Source organism: Eurosta solidaginis, chromosome 3 (assembly GCF_040869045.1).
Source record: "Eurosta solidaginis isolate ZX-2024a chromosome 3, ASM4086904v1, whole genome shotgun sequence".
NCBI classification, from domain to species: domain Eukaryota; kingdom Metazoa; phylum Arthropoda; class Insecta; order Diptera; family Tephritidae; genus Eurosta; species Eurosta solidaginis.
In genome coordinates, this window is record NC_090321.1 from 219,782,075 (window position 1) to 219,803,918 (window position 21,844).

The following is a 21,844-nucleotide window of genomic DNA, read 5'->3' on the forward strand; positions in this document are numbered from 1 at the left end:
AAGGATTTAAGTTTTAGATATTTCCCTCTTGTCCGCAAAGTGTTTTAACATCGCCATGGCTATGCCGTATGAATTACTAATTTAGAAAGCTTCGTCTGGCCTTTTTTCACCGACAAATACATCACGAATTGCCGGCAGAGAACGTTTCTCTGGTCTGACAAAACTTATCGCCAAAAAGCAATGGATATCTTATCGTTTTGTTTTGTCGAATTTGACAAAGCTTTCACGGTTGACCAAAGTTCACCAGCACTAGCATAGTTCCTCCTTTTCTTGTAGCTGTGAAGAAGAATTAGCACAGTGGTTTTAGATCTTGAGGTTTCCATTTCGTTATCTTCTAATTTAGCCGCCTAATTTACGTATTCAACTCCCTTATTTGTTGGTCTTGCCCAAGATCATACTCTCTCTAGTAAAATTTGGCCGTATTTTCGAAACATTACTAGCGGTACAAAGCAAGCCAGGATTCAAGGGGTTTATAAGCGCAATTCATAGCTTATTATCTTCACAGTTTCAGCATTGTCAACCTTATCTAGGAAAGAGTAATCCTGTTACAAATATGAATATATTATACACGTATTTAGAAGGCGAGGCTCTGATGACCCCAAGTTCCTCATGGAACTAGAGGTGCGTGATGGCCTAGGAGGTGCAGTATGGCCGTATTAAATCGTTCCCGAGATGGTCGGGCTAATACCTTAATGGTGCTTGTTACCGGAACGTAACGGATCTATATCCGACAAAGGACCATCAACATAGATAACACTCTTCAAACCCGTCGTTTTACCGCTACAACAACAACCACAAGCGAGCCAAAGCATATTTTTTTAATCTGCAAATTTCAGCTTCTCTATGTCGGACATCAGTATGAATGGAGAAAGCCACAAAAAAGCGCTCTATAAATTCTTTGACTTCTTAGACTACTATCAATAGGCTTATCAACATTTTATACGGCTTAAGTTAGTGGATAGGTTATTCTTTTGCAATTTGGCTATTGCACGTCGCATGTGCAATAAGGTCCCTTATGTGCTGACCGTTGACTTGGTCGGTGACGATGGGAAATTACACGTGGTGAAAATACTGGCGGTCCTAATTAATGGAGCATCTAAAGCTAGAGGAGTAGTATCGGCGAATAGCGGATTCTAATGAAGCCTCAATTTAGAAAACAATGTTTGAACAAAGTTTTTGCCTTGTCCTTATTGCTAAAGTTTTTTTATTTATATCTAAACAAACGCCATATTAACCTTAATTTGTTACGAAGTTTTTCTCGTTTTTGTACAAATATTTTTTGCCTAAAGTTTAAGCTAGAAATATCTATGTGCATATGTATGTGCATTTTAAAATCGCATTTGTGCAATACTCTAATTCGCATGTGTGCATGCTTTATTTGTGTATTTTTGAACAGAGGATTTAAGCAAATTTATGACATCTCGCTGGTTGGGAGCTTGAATAACAGCCGTACCTGAAACAATCATATTTGCGCCAGCCTAAGAAAGATTAAATAAGTTAAAAGGAAAGAAAGTTATTTACTAAGTTCTTACTACTATGTACATGTAAACGAATGTGTATCTTATACGTACTTTCGCGCAAGCTTCTATAGTTTTTGGTCCAACGCCGCCGTCCACTTCGATGTCTAAATTAGGATAATTCTCACGCAGCCACTCCACTTTGGGCATCATATTTGACATAAATGATTGCCCACCGAAGCCAGGTTCAACTGTCATAACCAAAATTAGATCTGCGCTATCTACATATTTTTGTACAACTGTAACCTACATAAATATGAGTTAATTAATTTTATTGTTACTAGGTCTACTTTTGTTGATGGGAAGAAGGATATAGTATTCGATAGCAACCTAGAAAGAATATGGTTAATCCAATGATAACGAACTTATGATGTCCATAAGGAATTCAGGGGGTTGATAAGCGGAATTATCAGCTGCCGCAACCCAATTGCCAACCTCACATTCGCGAGGCGAGTCCTGTTACAAATATAAATGTATCAAACACATATTTAGCAAGCGATGCTCTGGCGTACCCAAGTTCGTCACGGAATTGGAACATGATGTTCATGACGTAGGTGATACAACAATTGGACAATCTCGTTGATGGCATAATGTTACCAATTGTCGAACCACCCTTCTGGGAGTGATATTTTTTCATCAACTGCGTGTCGAAAGTATAAAGCCGTACAAAAAAACAAAATAAAAAAATCCGACAAAGAAACACTGTCTGGCAAGATATTATCAATTGACCACAATCTTGTACTACGCATCGCTAATATGGGCTACCGATCCACACAACACCCAATGGAGAAATTGCAGGTTTACAAAGACTCCGCACTCAGAACTGCCACGTTATGTGGCCTTATGACGTCTAAACACCGTATTCATAGCGAAGACAATGCCTAAAAGCAGTTCCCTCCAAATAGTGACATGGTCCAGAGATCCGCATGCATATAACACATCCGTTTTATCCGAAGAAGTTTTTGCTGGCCTGCAATCATATAAACAGATAATTGATAGCACTACGTCTCGTCAAATTTGAAATATATTGTATGGCATAATTTTAATAAGACTGAGGTGTAGTGTTGTTGTTGTTGTTGTAGCAGTGCTTCGCCCCATCCAATAGGTGTGACCGATCACAAACTGTCATCAATATCCTCTAACGGAAGTCCAAGGAAACTTGCTGTTTCAACAGGTGTGGACGATAATGAGAGGGTTGTTCGAGGCGTTGGTTCCACATTACAATTAAAGAGATGGTTGGTGTCATGTGGGGACACATTGCAAGCAGGGCATACATTTTGTATGTCGGGGTTGATTCTGTATAGGTAAGAGTTTAACCTGTTACGGTATCCAGATCGAAGTTGAGCTAGAGTGACTCGCGTTTTCCTGGGGAGTGTGCGTTCCTCTTCTGCAAGTTTTGGGTACTGCTCTTTGAGTACTGGATTCACTGGGCAATTCCTGGCATAAAGGTCCGACGCCTGTTTGTGGAGTTCACCGAGGACATGCTTGTGTTTTTTGGCTTCATACGGCCGAGTTCTCAGGTGCCGTATTTCCTCATAATGATTACGGAGATGACTCCTTAAGCCCCTGGGTGTTGTTGGCCCATCAATCAGATGTCTGTTGGATGCCCAGGGTTCTGGGTATTCAACAGGAACTGTTTGGTTAGCATCTCATTTCTCTCCCTGATGGGGAGTATTCGCGCTTTATTATGTAGATGGTGTTCTGAGGACATAAGAAGACAGCCTGTGGCGGTTCTGAGAGCAGTATTTTGGCAGGCCTGTAGCGCCTTCCAGTGAGTAGTATTTAGGCTTGGCGATTATATAGGGGACGCGTAGTATGCAATCGGCTGGCTAATTGCTTTGTATGTGGTAATTGAGCGTTTCTTTGTCTTTTCCCCAAGTACTGCCAGCAAGAGATTTGAGAATTTTATTACGGCTCTGGATTTTCGGTACAACTGCGGCCGCATGCTCACCAAAATGTAGATCCTGATCAAACGTTACACCCAAGATTTTGGGGTGTAAGGCAGTCGACGTGGTCGACATTTGGGACGTCCATGTTGTAAATAAGGTCGCGGAGGATTTAGTCGGTGATAATGCCAGGTTACGCGAGGCGTAGTCAAATACATTAGTATCTAGATTTTTTTTTTTATTTTGTTATTGCTTACATCAGTACCAGGTTTCAAAGCTAATCCAACTTTCATGCCCGATTCGCGCACTTTCCGACACACATCATTCACCTCGTCCATGACTGGTTCAATGTGGAATGTATATAGGTTGACACCGGCATCAGCCATTGGTTCTATCCATTGCTGTGGTCGTGATACCATCATGTGAGTCTCAAAATGGGCTTTCTTTGGATATAAATGAAAATAAGGAAATAAGGAACGTTTGTTAAAGTATTCATATGTGTACTATATAACTTACCTTAATTTTATTTCTCAAGCATTTTACTAGCGTATGACCAAAGGTAAGATTTGGTACAAAGTGCCCGTCCATTACGTCCAAATGCAGGTAATCAGCACCATTATTTAATAAATTTTGCGATTCTTGCGCCAAGTCAGACAAATCGGCATTCAAAATGGATGGTCCTACTTTTGCTTCGACTGGCATTTTTATATTTAATTTTAAACGGAATGTAGTTATTTAGTAAATTAATAAAAATGAACAAATTTAAATCGGTCAAGTGCGAGGGTCAAAATTGTCAACAAAAACGTGGAAATTGCACATACACAATTCACAATTGTGACAGCTACTTTCTGTCAAACAGCGTTTTATAAAAACGGAAAAGCCATTGAATCATGCGGAAAAACTGAGGCTACGCTTCTTTCATTTCTATTTAACATTTATTAATAAAATATATACAAAACCGCACTCCATATGCATATACCAGATACAAAATTAATCTCTTAATCAAACCAAATGATAGCTTTACTTTTAGAACTACTGAAATACTAGTAATACCACCCTACAACTCTTCTTTGTTCGGCGCAGTACTACTTGATTTCCATGCACCTGGATATTCTTTATTCTCAATAGTAACACCTTTACAGCGTGGTTGCTTTATTAAGAAATCTTTAGCATCCCAAGCTTGTGATCCATCTTTGTATAGGAATATGGCACGATCGTCATCGACCATATATCGTTCAGCCTGTATATGGTTATTCCATAGACTAGTTTGCCACAACCTTGTAATTGTTTCAGCTTCTTGGCGTGTCTGCACACCACCAACCGATACGAACGTCATAAGCGTACGCCCTGTTTTTGTAGCTTTTAGCAATTCTTCTGGATTATTAGCGTCCAATTTCGAAAGATCTATCTTGGGTTGTGGACGTAAGTGCTCAGGCAATTCATCCGGTTCTAATGGTTCTTCATCCTCCTGCAAAGGACTTTATGCATTAAGATTATGTTATTAAAATGCAACCAAATTATGATCATAACTACCTCCCATTGGTCAAGTAATCGTTCCATATCGGCATCTGTAAAATCCCGTATATCTTTTTTTGCCCATGCCGGTTTTTCGCCACTTTGAAATTTTTTTGCAAGCGTAATGTTTACCAAAGTCAACAAAGCAATTAATAGTAAAAACCGCATATTTATTCAATATTTTTTGCAATTTTTAGCATCAATTGTGTCTAGTAAACAAACAAACAAACACGTCACGAATGCTGGACAAAGTATCGATAGAAATATATCGATTACTTTCTTCAAGCGCACAAGCGCACTGTCGCGTCGTTTTTTAAAGTGCGTGCACACTAAGCGGCACGAGATGTAGCTTCAGCGGCGCTTCACTTTTTTGCCTATTTGATCAACATTGCCGCTCATGGCCGCGCCGCGTAGTGCTGCTGCCGCTAGGTGTGAAGTGTTCCATAAGAATACATGCGAAGAATATTTTGCAGCGCAGTGTAGTGCAGCTCAGTGTGGCCTTAGCTTTAGAAGCTTTGCTTCGGTTTTATCTTCGTTCCGTTCCAATGAAGCATGATGCAATAACTCACATTGTTGTTGCATTTACATGTTAAATCTCTATTAAGTTATTATTTACGACAGCATGACACTGCTAATACGCGTCCAAAAATTTCGAGAGAGCTATCAATCGGCGCGTCTTGACATCAGTATTAATAATCCGAAGGCGGAAAATAAAAATTTTAAGTTGTTCAAAAGATGTTAACGAAAAACCGAAAAAAGATCCGTGGGTATCTCCGAAACCGGGGGTGGTATCCATAGTATTTTTGCGCAGAACACCTTTCTGTGTTGGCGACCTTCGGCCGCGCTTATAAAAAATTAACCAGGGTGGGTCCAACACCGGTTTGGAGACCAAATCTATATCCGCGCAAAACCCTTATGTTCACAATTTTTTTGGTGGGTACGCCAACATTACAACAACCACATGAAAATCGCGAACTTCAACTGCAAATATCTCCGGACAGAGATACAATTTTTCTTTTCCGCGTTTTCTTTGACGCGTATTAGCAGTGTCATGCTGTCGTAAAGAATTAAACTCTATTAATATCTGGATAACGTTTCATTGGAACACGAGGCTTATGATATCGCCATAAAGCTAAGAACAATGAGTTGAACTACACCAAGCGGTAAGATATATCATTCATCCCCCCGGCGGGTTAGGGGTTAGAATATACCCGCGGTAGGTATGCCTGTCGTAAGAGGCGACTTAAATACCAGATAGAATCAAGGGGTTGTGTAGCGCAACCCGTTCAAGTTGCCAGCGCAATTATAGCTTCTCCAAACCCAATTGTCAACCTCGCCTATCTGTGGCGAATCCTTTTTCATTAAAAGCCGAGGCTCTGACGACTCCGAACTCCTCATAGGTCTATGGGGTGGGAGGGCGGTATGGCCTGGAAGATCGAATGTGGTCATAACATATCGTTCCCGAGATGGTCGGGCTTGGTACTGTACCGTACCGGATCTGCACCCGGCAAAGGAGTATCAACATCGATAACACTCCCCAAGGCCTTCGGGGATTGTCCTTATCGCTACAACAACAACAACAACTATCTTTCATGTGTTTGGGTTTTGGCTGTAGCACTACGCGGCGCTGCCGCTACATGTCGTGCCGCTTAGTGTGCACACAATTTAAAGGTACGCGCACATTACGCTGCGCGACACGTAGCGGCAGCGGCGCCTCACAGAGCGACATATTTTGCCAATTCACATTAAGCGGTAATCGAGCGACACATTGCGGCAAAAGTTTGTGTTTATTTTTGTTTGCAAAATGGACGACACAGTTTTTGAAGCTGTAATTATTTCATTTTTGTGCGAAGAAGAGTAAAGGAAAAGAAAAAGGTCGTGGCTATGGGTCCAACACATCTCATCCTCAAGATATGAGGAAGGAGAGTTCCACACTCTCTTTCCCAGATTGAAAAAAGATCGTGCAAAATTCTTTGCATGTATTTTTATGAGGCAATTCACACCTAGCGGCAGCAGCACAGCGCGACACTTCCCAACGCGGCTATTTTGCCTACCCTGCAAAAATTGATGGATTAGGTGTTCCATTTTCTTCATGTTGGAGTACTCTAACAATACTCCTTTGCAATGCGTTTGCGGACCACCATCAGCCGATCATTGCTTGTTTTTTAACGACCGTGATCAGAACACGATGACGATCGAACAGAGTTGCCAAATGTAAAATACTGCATGCAAATAACTAATAATAAAATTTTACTTTGGCAACTCTGATAAAATGCAACAGCGCACTGGTTTTATGTATAATAAATAACATAAGAATATTCGTAGTATAAAATATAAAAGTGGTATTGCCCCTCTTCATTTACTTTCATTTTAAATTAAATTCACTCCGATAATTCTTTCCGACAAAATTCCTCTAGTACTTTGGCATATGATCCTCTGTGGGTGCTCCATGGAGTACTACAGTGAAAGTACTTTGGGAAGTACTCTCACGTATGTACTCTATGGAATACTCACAAACAAAGCGAGAGCGGGATCACCTACTCCTCTCCTAGGACATCGCAATGTTAATTGGAGCACATTTTTTGTATGCATACAGATTAGTTTTGGAACACTCCTATACTCCCAAAGGAGTATTCCTTTCATTATTTATGGAGTACTCGCGTTTTTTGAAGGGTAGTTGATCAATTTTGCCGCGCTGTTCCGGGTCGCGTAGTGCTGCTGACGCTAGGTGTGAATTGCCTCATAAGAATACATGCAAAGAATATTTTGTAGTGCAGTGCAGTGCTGCGTAGTGCAGCCTAATGTGGCCTTACCTTAAAGCTGCAGACATTGGTGCGTTATCGGTAACCGTATCGGTGACCTTATAACAACTGATTCGACCAACCTTATGGGAATCAATGCAATCGATTATTGGTGCAGCTAAAGCCGTAGTTACTCACGAACGTACGTACAAAAAACGCGTCAGCTGACACGACCTATCTTATGAGTGTACAATGTAAACGAAAACTCACCGACGTGCCACGCCCGTATGTACGTAGCCCGGAACGTAGAAATCAAAACAATTTTGACTTTTTCCGCAAGAACGTGTCAGCTGATCGCTCTCACTAGACAGAGTTGCCCAGTAAACTTTTGTGCGCTAATTTTTGACCGTTTGTAGTTTTATGCAAAAACACCTAATTAAAGTTTGAAAAATTGTGAAAATATTTCGAAATAATTATCTAAAAGTGCAGATTATAAATATATAATATATTTATGTTTATTTAATATTAATCCCAGCCTTTTACAACATCAAAAATTAAATTAGAAAAAGTTGATGTTTCCATAAGCATGCATGCAAACTGGTTAATGGCAACAGTGCTTATCTGTAAACAATACACACACAAATATGTTATGTACATGTACACAGACGCACACATTCATTCCTACGGGCTTGAGAGTTCGGTCAAACGTGTTTCGTACGACAAACGTCCGTACGTACGGCACACGTCGGTGGGTAACTGCCGCTTAAGGTCGTAACCGTATCGTAGCCAACCAACTGGTTTTTGGTTTTCCGCCGTAACGATAAATAGCTGATTACGATAGGGATACGACTACAGCGATACGACAAACGGCACCAATCACAAAACACCTAGATTGCGCATTCACGAGTTCAAAATTGCTTCATTCTGCGCATCTACGTCACAGTTGATTGTTTGTGGAATATGTTTGTAATTTTTTGCGTTTTCTTCATTTTCATGAAATTTTCACGATTTTTAGTTTAAGGCACCATTAATCGATAACAATGTATCGTATAGGGTTACGTTATGGATACGACTATAGCGATACGACAAACGGCATCAATGACTCCGGCTTTAAGCTCACAACTTCTAAAACTCATCCAAAAATATCGGGAATTGAATATTTTATTTCCTTCCGGAGATATTTGCAAACAAAATTTAAAATTTTCATGTGGTTGTTGTAATTTTGATGATTTGTACCCACAAAAAAACTGTGGGTAAAAGTTTTGCGCGGATATAGTTTTGGTCTCCAAACCGGTGTTGGACCCACCCAATGCCAATGCAGAAGTGTTCTACGCAAAAATGCAATCAAAATCCCATCCCCGGTTTCGAAGCGCTCCGGCGCCATTTTTCGGTTTTTTGGAAATAACATCTTTTATCTCCGCTTTCGGATTCGTGGTCCTGGGTTCAAAACGCATCTTTTGTCGCTTCTCCGGATATTTTTGGACGACGTTTAGCAATTGTGAACTAAAGTAAAGAATTACCACGCTTTGTTCACATCAAAGCGAACAAAACTAATAGGCGTCACAATCTTATCTAATCAAAGCGAAACAACCAAAGCGTTCATGTTAATCCACCTTTGCAAGTAAATTTCTGCAATTTCGTACTATCGATAAAAGAACAAAATATCGATTATACACAGTAATCAAATGGCATCGCCAATTATTTAATTAAAATGTTTACATTTGTTATGCTGAGAGTTAGATATGTTTCTAAACAACTTTGGTGAACCAGTAGCCGTGGAAGATTTTGAATCCCAAAAATTGGTAAACCGAGCATTGAAGAATTGTTTTTTTATTCAGAAAGTTTTTTTATTTTTTGATGCAGGATCATTTAGCACCATTGCTGATTGCTGACCCAAACGTAACAGTGTCCAACATCCCAGGTAATTGGGGAGGGAAAATATATACCACGATAAGCATCATGAAGGAGATTTCAAGAATTCAGTCTAATGTAAACACATTAAAAAATAATATACCTATTAAACTAACGTATGTGCTAATGAAAACTCGTTCAAGCAGATGAATAAATATATCGAGGAAAAACGTGTAGTGGAATTAAAAGAGAATAAAAGTACCGAAGTTTGCTTAGCAGATAACGCACGAATTTTTATAACGCCGTTTGCATGGACAAAAGGAAAATGCGAGCCAAAACTAATTGTCCTTATTAAAGGTCTGTATATGAAATCATTTACTTTGCACATTGTCTTAAATATATCATCTATGATTCCAGATATATATTTATCTCGCGTTTGTGTCGATGTACTATCTAATATGCTTAATCCAGTTATTTTAAATACTAACTTGCGTAAAGCTATACAAGACGGGATTGACATAGTGTATTTCAATGATAGTTTTGTTAAGGGCATGAATCCAAGAGACAACAAGGTACAACTTTACTGGTCCAAACTGCACTTATTAATCTATCTAATACGACCAAAAATACTCCGTGGATTGTATGATACAACACCACCGAAATATATTACACAATGTTGTACGAGGCCAGACGATGTGCTATCTGTATAAAATAGAATCTATTGTTTTTACTAGTATTTTTTCTTATAGACTGCTGAGTAGAATATCGACCTCTCTGGACTACGTCCAATAGCAGAATATTATAAAAAAATCGTTTCAAAAACAACTTATCTCAGCATTCGATTGAGGATGGAGATGACTCACTTCAAAATGTATTGAATTTATGCATAGATAGGGCGTTTACGAATTTCGGACGTGGGACGTTCAAGCAAATTCAGAAATAGCTATGCTTTTAAAGCGTTTGCTGAGTTAAGGAGTTTTCGAAACAACTGCTGAAACAGGCTGATGTTGCATACATTATTTGATGTTTCCGAAATACTGATTTAACTCCTTTAAATTTATATAAATCCAATATGCAATTTTAGTTAAAATAATTTTTACTTTATTATAAACTATCAGGTTCATGTCGGAACAACATGACAACAAAACATTATTCATCTACGTTCATTCTTGAGATTACTAGAACGAGTTGCGCCAGTTCGCCCACCACGATTTGATTTTGTTGCTTGAGATGGCGGTACATTAGTTGGGGCCGTAGTTACTACCTGTGATGTTGGTTGTACCACGCTGCTAGCTACAGTCTGTCCGATCTGTGGTATATTTCCAGGTTTAGCAATTGTCGTTAAGCCTGCTTGCGCAATTCCACTACCCCCTAAAGATGCTGTTATAATTCGTTGTGAACCTTGTGTACTAACTCCAATACTTCCATTACTGCCAGCTTGCACTTGTGGTATGGGCGTTGCTGGAACATTTGTATTACTTCCCAAAACCGCCCCAGTTGCACCGCCACTTGTATTTGCCATCAATTGAGTATTTCCTACAATGCTTCCTAGTCCTTGCTGTTGCGCCTGGGGTTGTTCCGGTCGCTTCGGTTCGCTCATGTTAATTTGTTCATTAAAAGTCATACAAAATTCTCCAATTTTGTAGACCTCGCCATTTTTGCCAGAATATAACGTCAAGCAGTGTCGCCAAATAGACGCATATCCCTTTGTTAATTTAATAATATCACCGGGAGCTATAAGCTTCCCCGGCTCATCCCAAATAGAAACATTTATACAGGCAGAATGATCGCCAACTTTGAAATTTCGTACTTCTCTGTTTTCTTTGGTTACAGTGGCAGCGCCTATTTCTAACACAATGAATATGACGTTGATGTTCTTCAAGCCTGGTTTGATGTCTTTTATCAGAATACTACATTCACCGTTGTACATATTGTTTAAGTAATAAAAGTCTTAAATTATCAAAATAAATGCTTTCGATATGCACTTTTGTTGAATATTGATATATGCATGTGAGTTTCGACTTAAATTTTGACATCTAAAGATGGCAAAATTCCACTTCGAATGCATGAAGTCACTAACGTGTTGTCGCAAATCCGCTATTAGACCGTGACCCCTATTATGAGACAAATTCGATGCTCGACTGTGGTCGAACGAATACCAATTTCAAATTTGATTTCGATGTTCGATAGCCAGCGAAGATCGAAAAAAGCCCATAATAGGGGCCCACCACAAATCACACACAGAAGATTTCGCATTCACGAGTTCAAAATTGCTTCATTCTGCGCATCGACGTCACAGTTGATTGCTTGAGTGAATAAAAGAGAGAAAAAACAAGAGCTAAAGGAAAAAGACGTATGTATTGGCCATAAAAAACAGCTGATCTTTTGTTTATATGCGCAATTCGCGGCTTGGTATCCATTCTCTTTGCTCTGACGAAACAAAAGTTACGGTCATTGTGAATGATGACAAAGTGTGTTATCTTATCTGTCAACTGCCTGACAGGCTGTTCAATATGGCTACTTTTCAGCGTTTTGACAGGCTCTTCAATATGGCGGCGCCTATCTTCAGCGGGTGATAGAAAGAAATACAGAATGAGACAGCGATAGTCAAATACGAATCAGGTGATCCAATCACTTTGGAATTTTGACGTCTACGCAGAAGAGATCACACTTTGTCATCATTCACAATGGTTACGGTCTCCCATCTGGCAGCACAAATAATAATTGTTATCAATTTTTGAACACTTTGACGTTCGTGATGTCATCAGTTTTGTTGATCTCTGCAAATTCGCCTTTCTGCTTGAATATTTGATTGGCTTTGTCGGGTTGTAAAATCGTTGCCCTTTCTGCAAAAAAAAAGGGTTCTTTGGTGCACCGAGTAAAAATTAAGACAATTAAAGGTTAATTAATAATAACAATGTTTAATATGAATGCAAAGTTTGCAAAAATCAAATTTAATTAAATATAAAGTGAAATTCCTCGTATTAAAGTATATTCAAGTGAAAGTTAGAGGTTGAAACAAAAAAAAAAAAAACGAAAAAGTTTGCACAGCTGGAAAGTGTATCATCCAGCCAGCATCGTTGGCATTGCAACTTGTAGAGAAAATCGAATAGTTTAAGGAATATGGACGACATCAAGCTGGCCAAGGTAAATTAGTGATTGTTGTTTTAAGCATTTAATACTCGCTTGGTTGTGTTTGCAAACCTGATGTGACGCGCCCCTTTCGCTTGCATAAATTTTTATAGAACTAGGTCCTGTGACCTGCCGGTCATTGGTAGAAACTGGTTGACTGACTCATCTTCAGTTGAACTGGTTTACATATCAAAAATTCTGTGCATGTAATTCAGCAGAAGTACCACGATTTCGATGCAGTTTTTTTAAATTTGTCTATATGTTGATCTTTGTTTATTAGTTAGCTGTTTAAACATACATACATACATTCTAAAAACTGACGTGGTTATCTACAGGTGTTGCGCCAGTTAATCCATATTTAAGTTATATATACACATCGATATATGTGTTAAGATAAAGTTGAAAAATTAATAGTTGTTTATGATGGAAGATAATGTGGATGAGTAAATACCGGAAATATTTGTTTCCTGAAACTTTTTAAGTCATTTTTACAATCCTCCAAGGTGAAACTAGGGCTTTATCCAATTGTCAACTCACCTACCCGTGGCGAATCATATTTCTTCAACAGTCGAGGCTCTGGCGACCCCTAGTTCCTCATAGATCGTGGGAGGACGGTATGGCCTAGAAGATTTCATGTGGTAATACCAAATCGTTCCCGAGATGGTCGAGCTATTACCTTAATGTTGTTTTTGTATTAACGATAAAGATTCTCCCCGAAGGTTGTGGGGAGTATTATCGATGTGATGGTCCTTTGCCGGATGCAGATCCGGTACGCTCCGGTAACACAGCACCATAACGTGCTAGCCCGACCATCTCGGGAACGATTTATATGGCCACGTTAAACCTTCAGGCCATCCCTCCCACTCCACCCCAAGTTCCATGAGGAGCTTGGGATCGACAGAGCCTCGTCTGTTAGTGAAACAGAATTTGCCGCGGATAGGTGAGGTTGACAACAGGGTTTGGAGAAGCTATATATTGCGCTGGCAACCTGAATGGGTTGCGCTACACAGCCTCTTGAATCTGGTATTTTAGTCGCCTCTTACGACAGGCATACATACCGCGGGTTTATTCTGACCCCCTAACCCGCTGGGGGTACGTTCAAGTAACAAAGCACTATTAAGGTACTAGCCCGACTATTACGGCAACGATTAATATGACCACATTAAACCTTCTAGGCCATCCCTTGTTCAATGAGGAACTTGGGTCGCCAGAGCCTCGCATGCTAAATATGTGTACGATACATTTATATTTGTAACAGGATTCCCCTCGCGTAGGTGAGGTTGACAATTTGGTTGCGGAAGCTTTGTATTGCGCTTATCAACCCCTTGAACGTATCGGATCTGCATCCGGCAAAGGACCATCAACTTCGATAGAGAGGATTGGTCTTATAGCTACAACTACAACGAACACAGAGGTCACGAAGCCATCCAAAGGGCGAAACCGTTAAAATCAATAGGCCCAGAAAGCTTAACCATACCGATGTTATAACACCTTGGCGATGAATGAATTATACTTCGACTTAGGGTCATGTTGTTGTTGTAGTGATAAGGTTGCTCCCCGAAGGCTTTGGGGTGTGTTATCGATGTGATGGTCCTTTTCCGGATACAGAGCCGATACGCTCCGGTAACATAGATCCATTAAGGTGCTAGCCCGACCATCTCGGGAACGGTTTATATGGCCACATTAAACCTTCAGGCCATCCCTCCCCACACCCAACTTCCATGAGGAGCTTGGGGTCGCCAGAGCCTCGTTAGTGAAACAGGATTCGCCGCTCGAAGGTGAGGTTGACAATTGGGTTTGGAGAAGGTATCTATTGCGCTGGCAACCTGAAAAGGTTGCGCTACACAATCCCTTGAATCTGGTATTTTAGTCGCCTCTTACGACAGGCATACCTACCACGCGTATATTCTAACCCCCTAACCCGTTGGGGGTAACTTAGGGTCATTAATCCAGCCCTCTCGAGTACTAGCCCCATTTCGCGTAACCACTTCATTGAACCTTCTGGCCATCTCAACTCGCTTCACTAGGGTTGAGCTAATATAAAATAATTCTAATATAATTTAAACCATTATATGGTACTCCCCATGCTGATTACTCTCAATCCGCTTTGTTGTTGTTGTTGTAGCAGTGCTTCGCCCCACCTAATAGTTGCGACCGGTCACAAATTGTCATCAATAACCTCTAACGGGAGTCCAAGAAACTTGCTGTTTCAACAGGGGTGGACCATAATGAAAGGGGTGTTAGATGCGTTGGTTCCACATTACAATTAAAGAGATGGTTGGTGTCATGTGGGGACACATTGCAAGCGTGGCATACATTTTGTATGTCGGGCTGTTTCTGGATAGGTATGAGTTTAACCTGTTGTAGTATCCAGAACGAAGTTGAGCAAGAGTGACTCACGTTTCCTTGGGGAGTATGCGTTCCTCTTCCGCAAGTTTTGGGTACTGTTCTTTGAGTACTGGATTCACCGGGCAATTCCTGGCATAAACGTCCGGCGCCTGTTTGTGGAGTTAACCAAGGACCTGCTTTTGTTTTTTGCTTCATACAGCGGATTCTCAAGTGCCGTATTTCCTCAAAATGCTTACGGAGATGACTCCTTAAGCCCCTAGGCGGTGTTGGCTCATCAATCAGATGTTTGTTGGGATGCCCAAGTTTCTGGGTATTCAACAGGAACTGTTTGGTTAGCATCTCATTTCTCTCCCTGATGGGGAGTATTCTCGCCTCATTATGTAGATGGTGTTTTGGGGACATAAGAAGACAGGCCGTGGCGGTTCTGAGAGCAGTATTTTGGCAGGCCTTTAGCTTCTTCCAGTGGGTAGTTTTTAGGCTTGGCGACCACTTAGGGGACGCGTAGCATGCAATCGGCTGGCCAATTGTTTTGTATGTGGTAATGAGCGTTTGTCATTTGCCCAAGTACTGCCAGCAAGGGATTATTTATTATTTATTTATTTATTTATTTATTATTACGGTCTTTAAGACCTAGTTTAGGTTAAAATAAGAGATTAAACATAAATACTCATGTCACATTTAGTGACGTACAATATAAAAACAATTTTTCTTTGAACTTACTAATATTTTCACAGTCTTTCAAATCAGAAGGTAACTCATTATACATTTTATACCCTAAATATTCAAGAGACCTTTTGGCGAACTCAGTTCTTATTCTAAGCAGTCTTATATTATTGCAATTTCTAGTTCTATAATTGTGGATTTCATGATTATAATGTATTTTACTACTCAGGTAATTCGGTAACATTCCTAACCTAAGTTGGTGTATAAATTTCAATGTGAAATAACTAACTGACTGTTTAATACTAAGCCAGTTTAATCTATTAAGCATTACAATTTTTGGCGTTCTTGGAGGACATTTTAAAATAAATCGCATTGCCTTGTTTTGCTGTATTTGAAGTTTCTTAATATACATATCATTACTTAATAGCAGAATAGTAGGACAATAAATAAAGTGTGGTTCAATAATTGAACAATATACCAATATTTTATGACTTTGACTGATGTGTTTACATGTTCTATACATGAAGCCTATTTTCTGTGCAATTTTCCTTTCCAGATAAGTTACATGCTCTCCAAAATTTAGATTATCATCAATCAAAACTCCTAAATACTTAATTTTGTCTACTCTTTGGATCTGAAGATTTTATTACGGCTCTGGATTTTCGGTACAATTGCGGCTGCATGCTCACCAAAATGTTGATCCTGATCGAACGACACACCCAAGATTTTGGGTTGTAGGACAGTCGGTAGCGTAGTGCCATCGACGTGGATGTTCAAAATGGTCGACATTTGGGACGTCCATGTTGTAAATAAGGTCGCAGAGGATTTAGTCGGTGATAATGCCAGGTTTCGCGAGGCGAAAAAACTGGAGAGATCAGGGAGGTAGCCGTTTATTCTGTTGCAAAGCTCATTGATCTGTGGGCCTGGACCTGTGGCCATTATTGTGCAGTCATCGGCGTGGGAAGTGATAGTAACTCCTTCTGGTGGCGAAGGTAGCTTAGATATGTAGAAATTAAACAAAAGTGGGGATAGGACACCACCCTGTGACACCCCTTGTTTAATTATTGGTTTTGATGTTTCATTTCTAAATTGCACCGATGCCTGCCGACCACCCAGATAATTTACGGTCCACCTTTCAAGACATGGGGGAAGGGTAGACCTTCCCAGGTCTTGCAGTAACGTGCCATGGTTGACTGTATCAAAAGCTTTTGATAGGTCTAGCGTAACGAGTACTGTTCTATGGTGGGGGTTCTGATTTAAACCGCAATTTATGCTGATGGCATTTAGCGCGGTGGTGGTGCTATGGAGTTTTCTGAAGCCATGCTGATGACAGGCTAGCTGCAAATTTGCTTTGAAGTAGGGGAGCAAAATGGCTTCAAGCGTCTCGGCTACTGGCGATATGAGATATATCGGGCGATATGACTGACATATGTTAGCTGGTTTCCCAGGCTTTAGTAGCGGGACCACCTTGGCCATTTTCCATTTTTCGGGTATGAAAAAGGTGGAAAGAGACAGGTTGAAGACATGTGCTCAATATTTGAAACCCTCTTTCCCTAGGCTTTAAGCATCGGCATGGCTATGCAGTCTGGTCCCACTGCTTTGGATGGTTTAGCATGACCGATGGCATCCTCAACCTCTTTGACGGTGATGGTAATTGGTGACGCGCTGAATTTATGTTTATGTGCGTGTCTGTTGGCCCTCCGTCTATCTTTGTCGACCGTAAAATGCATTATATATTGTCGGCAGAAAGCGCTCGCGCATTTTTTCACATCCGACAACACTTTATCGCCAAAGGCGATGGAAACTTTGTCATTGTGCCTACACGGATTCGATAGGGACTTTACGGTGGACTAAAGTTTACCTACACCGGCAGAGAGGTTACAACCGCTTAGGTGCTTCTCCCATTTTGCCCGCTTGTGCTCATCCACAAGCAATCTGATACGTTGGTTCATATCCCTTATTTGGGGATCAAGCTGTCTTATAAGGTCACGTTCTCTCGATAAATTTGCGGCTTCCGCTGGGAAGTGGGGCCGAATTTCGGGAATTCTACCGGCGGAAATGAAACAAGCCGAGGCGGATTCAATGACCTTGCGGAAAGCACGCTCCCCTTGGCGGGCATCAATCGGGATAGGGAGGGCAGCAAAGCGGTTGTCTTTAAAGGATTTGTATTCGTCCCACTTCCTTTTTTTAAAGTTTATGAAAGTGCGTTTATCTGTGACGATGAAGTCGGCGGCACGCTCGAGCGAAATAAGTATAGGCAGGTGGTCGGGTGCCAATGTTACCATCGGATGCCAGTTGACGCAGTTTACGAGTTCTGCGCTCACGATTGAAATATCCGGCAAACTGTGACAGCTTCCTACCATACGTGTGGGGCGTCTCTGTTTATTGTGCAGAACGTCGTTTCTTCTATTTGATTCGCCAACATCTCACCCCTACTGTCCGCCCGCAATTTTGAATGCCATAGATCGTTATGGGCATTGAAATCGCCTAAGATAATGCGATTGTTGCCAGTGAGTAAGGCGCTGATATTAGGGTGGTATCCACTGGGTCAACAGGTGGCAGGAGGGATGTAGATGTTGATGATTCTAGGTTTGCATCGCCTGACCGGACAGATAAGCCTTGTCGTTCTAAGACACTGTCCCTGCGGCCGATTTCGGGATCAAATATATGATATTGCACAGAGTGGTGTATGATAAACGCGAGGCCGCCTCCATTTCCGCTCTCGCGATCTTTTCTGTGGACATTATACCCAGAACAGGTCTGCAGAGCAGATCTTGCTGTGAGTTTAGTCTCTTGAATCGCAGCAATGCGGATGTTGTGCCGCTTCATGAAATCGACTATCTCCGTGTCCTTCCCAGTTAATCCACTACAGTTTAACTGCAGAATTCTGAAGTGCATAGGGGGAGACGTCGTCACTCTGGGAGTAAGTGACGGGTGACTACGCCTGGGTTGTGGAAGGCTAGGACGCAACTGCTGTTGTGGCCCTGGGACTGGACGTCCTTGGGTAAGCATTGGGGTACCCGGTGTATTTGGGTATGCGGCCTGGCAACATGGCGCAATGAAACCTGTCGGGGAGTTGCCGTCGCGGAGATCAGAACATCTAGGAAAGTGGCACCGTGCATGGCAGGAGCTGCATTGGGCGGTTGTCGAAAACATATATATTCTGTGCTGGCAAACGGTGCAAAGGGAGGTACTTGTAAACGGTATTATAACTTTGATTGCATAACGGTTGGTTGTACAGGTATAAAGGAATCGAGTGTCAATAATTTATTTGTGGGCGAATTTGCTCTTATTGTTACATATTTATGCGCCATTAAATGATTTATTAACAGGGACGGAAAATAATTATTATTTTTCTTTTCGGAGTCGAAAAAGTCCTGGTCTGTAATCCATCAGAAACGAAGGTACTGACACTCGTCGTTAGTAATAATTGTGTGCCAGCCCTAATAGTCACTGGATGGATTGCAGCCAACGCCATCTAACAGTCAGATCGGTTGCACGAGCAGAAGGTGTAATGTGAAAAATATAAGTATGGCAGCGCTGTCTTTTAGGCAAGAATCTGGCGATCAGGCAATCAGGTGCTCGCTTTGATTCTTGCTTAGCTGACGCAGCCCTCTGTAGGAAAACATCGGTAACTTATTATAAGAAAGATGTTTAAAAAAAAAAAAAAAAATGTGAAAATATGGCAATGTTGTAGACACGAAAAAAAAGAAAGGAGATTGATTGAGAATAGAGCACTGAATGCGAACGGATATACATAAAAAACTCAACCTTGGCATTATTATTACAAATAAACCGGAATTATAGGTCAAAAAATTGTCCTAGGTGAAAATGTTTGAGTTCCCAGGTATCCCTATAGCAATAACATGTTGAATCATGCATCCATTTTATTTTTCGAACTTTTTCCATAAAAGTCCACATATAAAGGTAAAATCTGTATTTTTATTTTTTTAGTCCGATAGAACTAGTTAAACTCGGACTTTTAAAAATAAAAGTCTGGAAATAAATCCGAATTATCCGAATTAAAAAAAAATTGTTTGTTTCGGATAAGCCGTTTCTTTGTTATCAAACGGGACTTTTATTTTGGCCTTGAAAAATAAAAGTCCGGATTTAACTTTTATTTCCGGACTTTTATTTTTAAAAGTCCGAGTTTAACTAGTTCTATCGGACTCAAAAAATAAAAATCCGAAAATAATTTTTATCTTGATCCAAATATATTAAAAGTCCAAAATTAATAGTTTTGCAAGGAATTATATTATAAAAGATATAACAGTTTCGGCCCCTGTTTATTAATGTACTTGACTGCAAAAAAAAATGGAAAATACAATTAATATTTCCATGTTTTTGTTTTACAACGCATGCGCAATTTGGCAAACCTAACAAGGAAGAGAACGGAATAACAATGAAAATTTTATGCGAATTTATGTAAATAATTAAAAGTAAAGTATAATAAGTTTTCTGTAAAAGCAAATAGGCGATTTACTAGTTTAATACATTCCCTTACTTTGCGAAAAACCTCTAAACTTTCAATAAATTGAAAATCCTTCCAAGTACCACTCTCGCGCTCTTAACTGGAAGTATCCTTTATTTCTCAATAGCGCCATGACGTATGCTTGCATCATACGACATACTTCCTGGCTTGCTTCTAAGTACACGCTCAACATTGCAAGATGGCACAACAACGAAAAATCGTGCGCGCTGCTTCTTACTATCATTTTAACATAAATAAATAATAAATACCCTCGTCTATGTCCGCTGTGAAAAAATAAGAATTAAACCTTAAATAGTTATCTGGCAAAAAATTGGGTATAACCTCTTTAAAAAAAAAAAAAAAAAAATACAGTGAAAGTGATTTTTTAAAGTGCAAGTTTAAAAATGAAGTGATATTTACGGTATTTAAAGCTTTTTTACAATAATCTTGGCTTCGGCCTATTCTGCGAATTATTCCTTTGTATATCGGCTTACGTGGATTTTGGGTCTTAACTCCTTTATTTGCTCACATGCGTAATGTGCATTAGAGTGTCTCACTAAAAAAATAAATAAAAGCGGTTTCCACTCGGAAAATTTAAATTTAGGTATAGGAACTTTCACCTTGATGAATTCTGAATTCGATATTGATTCATTGGCGATACAAATCATTCAGATTTGTCTTTACGTAGGGCGAAATTTCTTGCTGCTTTTTGATATATTACTATCTTATTTTATACTTTTTTTCCTTGACTAATATATGTAAGCCCAAGGGCTTCTAAATAACTCGGCCCCAGCCCAAGACAACAGTTTGTGAGGGATTAAGTGATATTTTTTTATAATTTCCATATAATCGGGTTCTGTAACAGATAGATTATAATATGCCCCAATTTTCTAAAAATAAATCTAAACATTTTCGGGAGAAAAATTTGTCAAAAATCAATTCGAATTTCGAGAGACTTATAACTTGTTCTATGTTAGACTAAAATGGATTGGTTTACAAAATTGCATCGAATTTTCACGCAGGCTTCCTTTTTATATCATGGCTGGGATTGTTTGATCCCACTGCCAGATTATTTTCCAAACTTGACAAATAACACAGGCCGACAGCATCTCAGACCCAGAAACCAGACTATATATTTCCGAAGGTTTATGATGCGCTCAATCCAAATCTGGCCTTGCTCTATCAGCTCTGGTTTTTGAGATATCCTAACCTAAAAGTGCAAAAACAGCGTTTTTGCCCATATTTGAGGTTATATAGCCTTGCAGATGTTAAAGGATGGCATCTTTAAGTACAAGTCTTCTTCTTTCAAATGGCGTTGAGTTTGCTCAAATATCGTTTTCCTTCGCTGAGATATCGCATTTTGAAATTTTCATGTTTCTAAATTTCCCTACACCTGAAAATCGATTGAGATAACATAGACATGATATAGTCGATTACTTATTTTCTTGAATTGAGTCCTATTTTTCTTAAAATTTTGTCTAACACCATAAGTGTGCCAACTCACCACACCTCTACACTATCTAACCCTCGGGATCAAGTCACACACAGCCCTAACCCCTAGAAACCACCCCTATCATACCGCAAGCAGGCAAACCCACCTAAACTTGGGAACAGCGAGTTTAGTCGCATATTTTTCTTGAAATAGTAACCTCAAATATGGGCAAAAACGCTGTTTTTGCACATTTAGGTTAGGATATCTCGAAATCAGCGCATCAAAAT

The 21,844-nt window shown here is 40.0% G+C and overlaps 5 protein-coding genes across 8 annotated transcripts in view; 2 read left to right on the top strand and 3 right to left on the bottom strand.

Annotated features, from left to right (window-relative positions):
* Window positions 1-1,180: 1,180 nt before the first annotated feature.
* Rpe (Ribulose-5-phosphate-3-epimerase) lies at window positions 1,181-4,220 on the bottom strand. The gene is made up of 4 exons (XM_067778034.1): window positions 3,920-4,220; window positions 3,661-3,846; window positions 1,572-1,763; window positions 1,181-1,478 (listed from the first exon to the last, which is right to left on the bottom strand). Exons 1-4 carry the CDS (start codon window positions 4,103-4,105, stop codon window positions 1,353-1,355), a joined length of 690 nt encoding a protein of 229 aa, XP_067634135.1. The 5' UTR covers window positions 4,106-4,220; the 3' UTR covers window positions 1,181-1,352.
* Window positions 4,221-4,316: 96 nt separating this feature from the next.
* Window positions 4,317-5,163, bottom strand: boca (LDLR chaperone boca). Its single transcript, XM_067778035.1, has 2 exons — window positions 4,937-5,163; window positions 4,317-4,871 (listed from the first exon to the last, which is right to left on the bottom strand). The coding sequence occupies exons 1-2, from the start codon at window positions 5,084-5,086 to the stop codon at window positions 4,461-4,463; spliced, it is 561 nt and encodes a 186-aa protein (XP_067634136.1). The 5' UTR covers window positions 5,087-5,163; the 3' UTR covers window positions 4,317-4,460.
* A 4,149-nt stretch (window positions 5,164-9,312) lies between these two features.
* LOC137246974 (uncharacterized) lies at window positions 9,313-10,603 on the top strand. The gene is made up of 4 exons (XM_067778037.1): window positions 9,313-9,461; window positions 9,523-9,648; window positions 9,717-9,867; window positions 9,928-10,603. Exons 1-4 carry the CDS (start codon window positions 9,402-9,404, stop codon window positions 10,218-10,220), a joined length of 630 nt encoding a protein of 209 aa, XP_067634138.1. The 5' UTR covers window positions 9,313-9,401; the 3' UTR covers window positions 10,221-10,603.
* LOC137246973 (SOSS complex subunit B homolog) lies at window positions 10,589-11,536 on the bottom strand. The gene has a single exon (XM_067778036.1). The coding sequence runs from the start codon at window positions 11,438-11,440 to the stop codon at window positions 10,664-10,666; it is 777 nt and encodes a 258-aa protein (XP_067634137.1). The 5' UTR covers window positions 11,441-11,536; the 3' UTR covers window positions 10,589-10,663.
* Window positions 11,537-12,323: 787 nt separating this feature from the next.
* Window positions 12,324-21,844, top strand: part of Mtmr6 (Myotubularin related protein 6) — a 93,280-nt gene continuing 83,759 nt past the window's right edge. For 3 of the 4 annotated variants that reach the window (XM_067775199.1, XM_067775200.1, XM_067775202.1), the window contains exon 1: window positions 19,763-20,546. Coding sequence is in view for 1 of the 4 variants with exons in the window: in XM_067775201.1 (XP_067631302.1) it covers window positions 12,634-12,657 (24 nt within the window). In the remaining 3 variants the exon portion in view is untranslated. Of the gene's footprint in view, window positions 12,658-19,762; window positions 20,547-21,844 lie in introns of those variants that run through there. The other variant, XM_067775201.1, reaches the window with a different exon arrangement.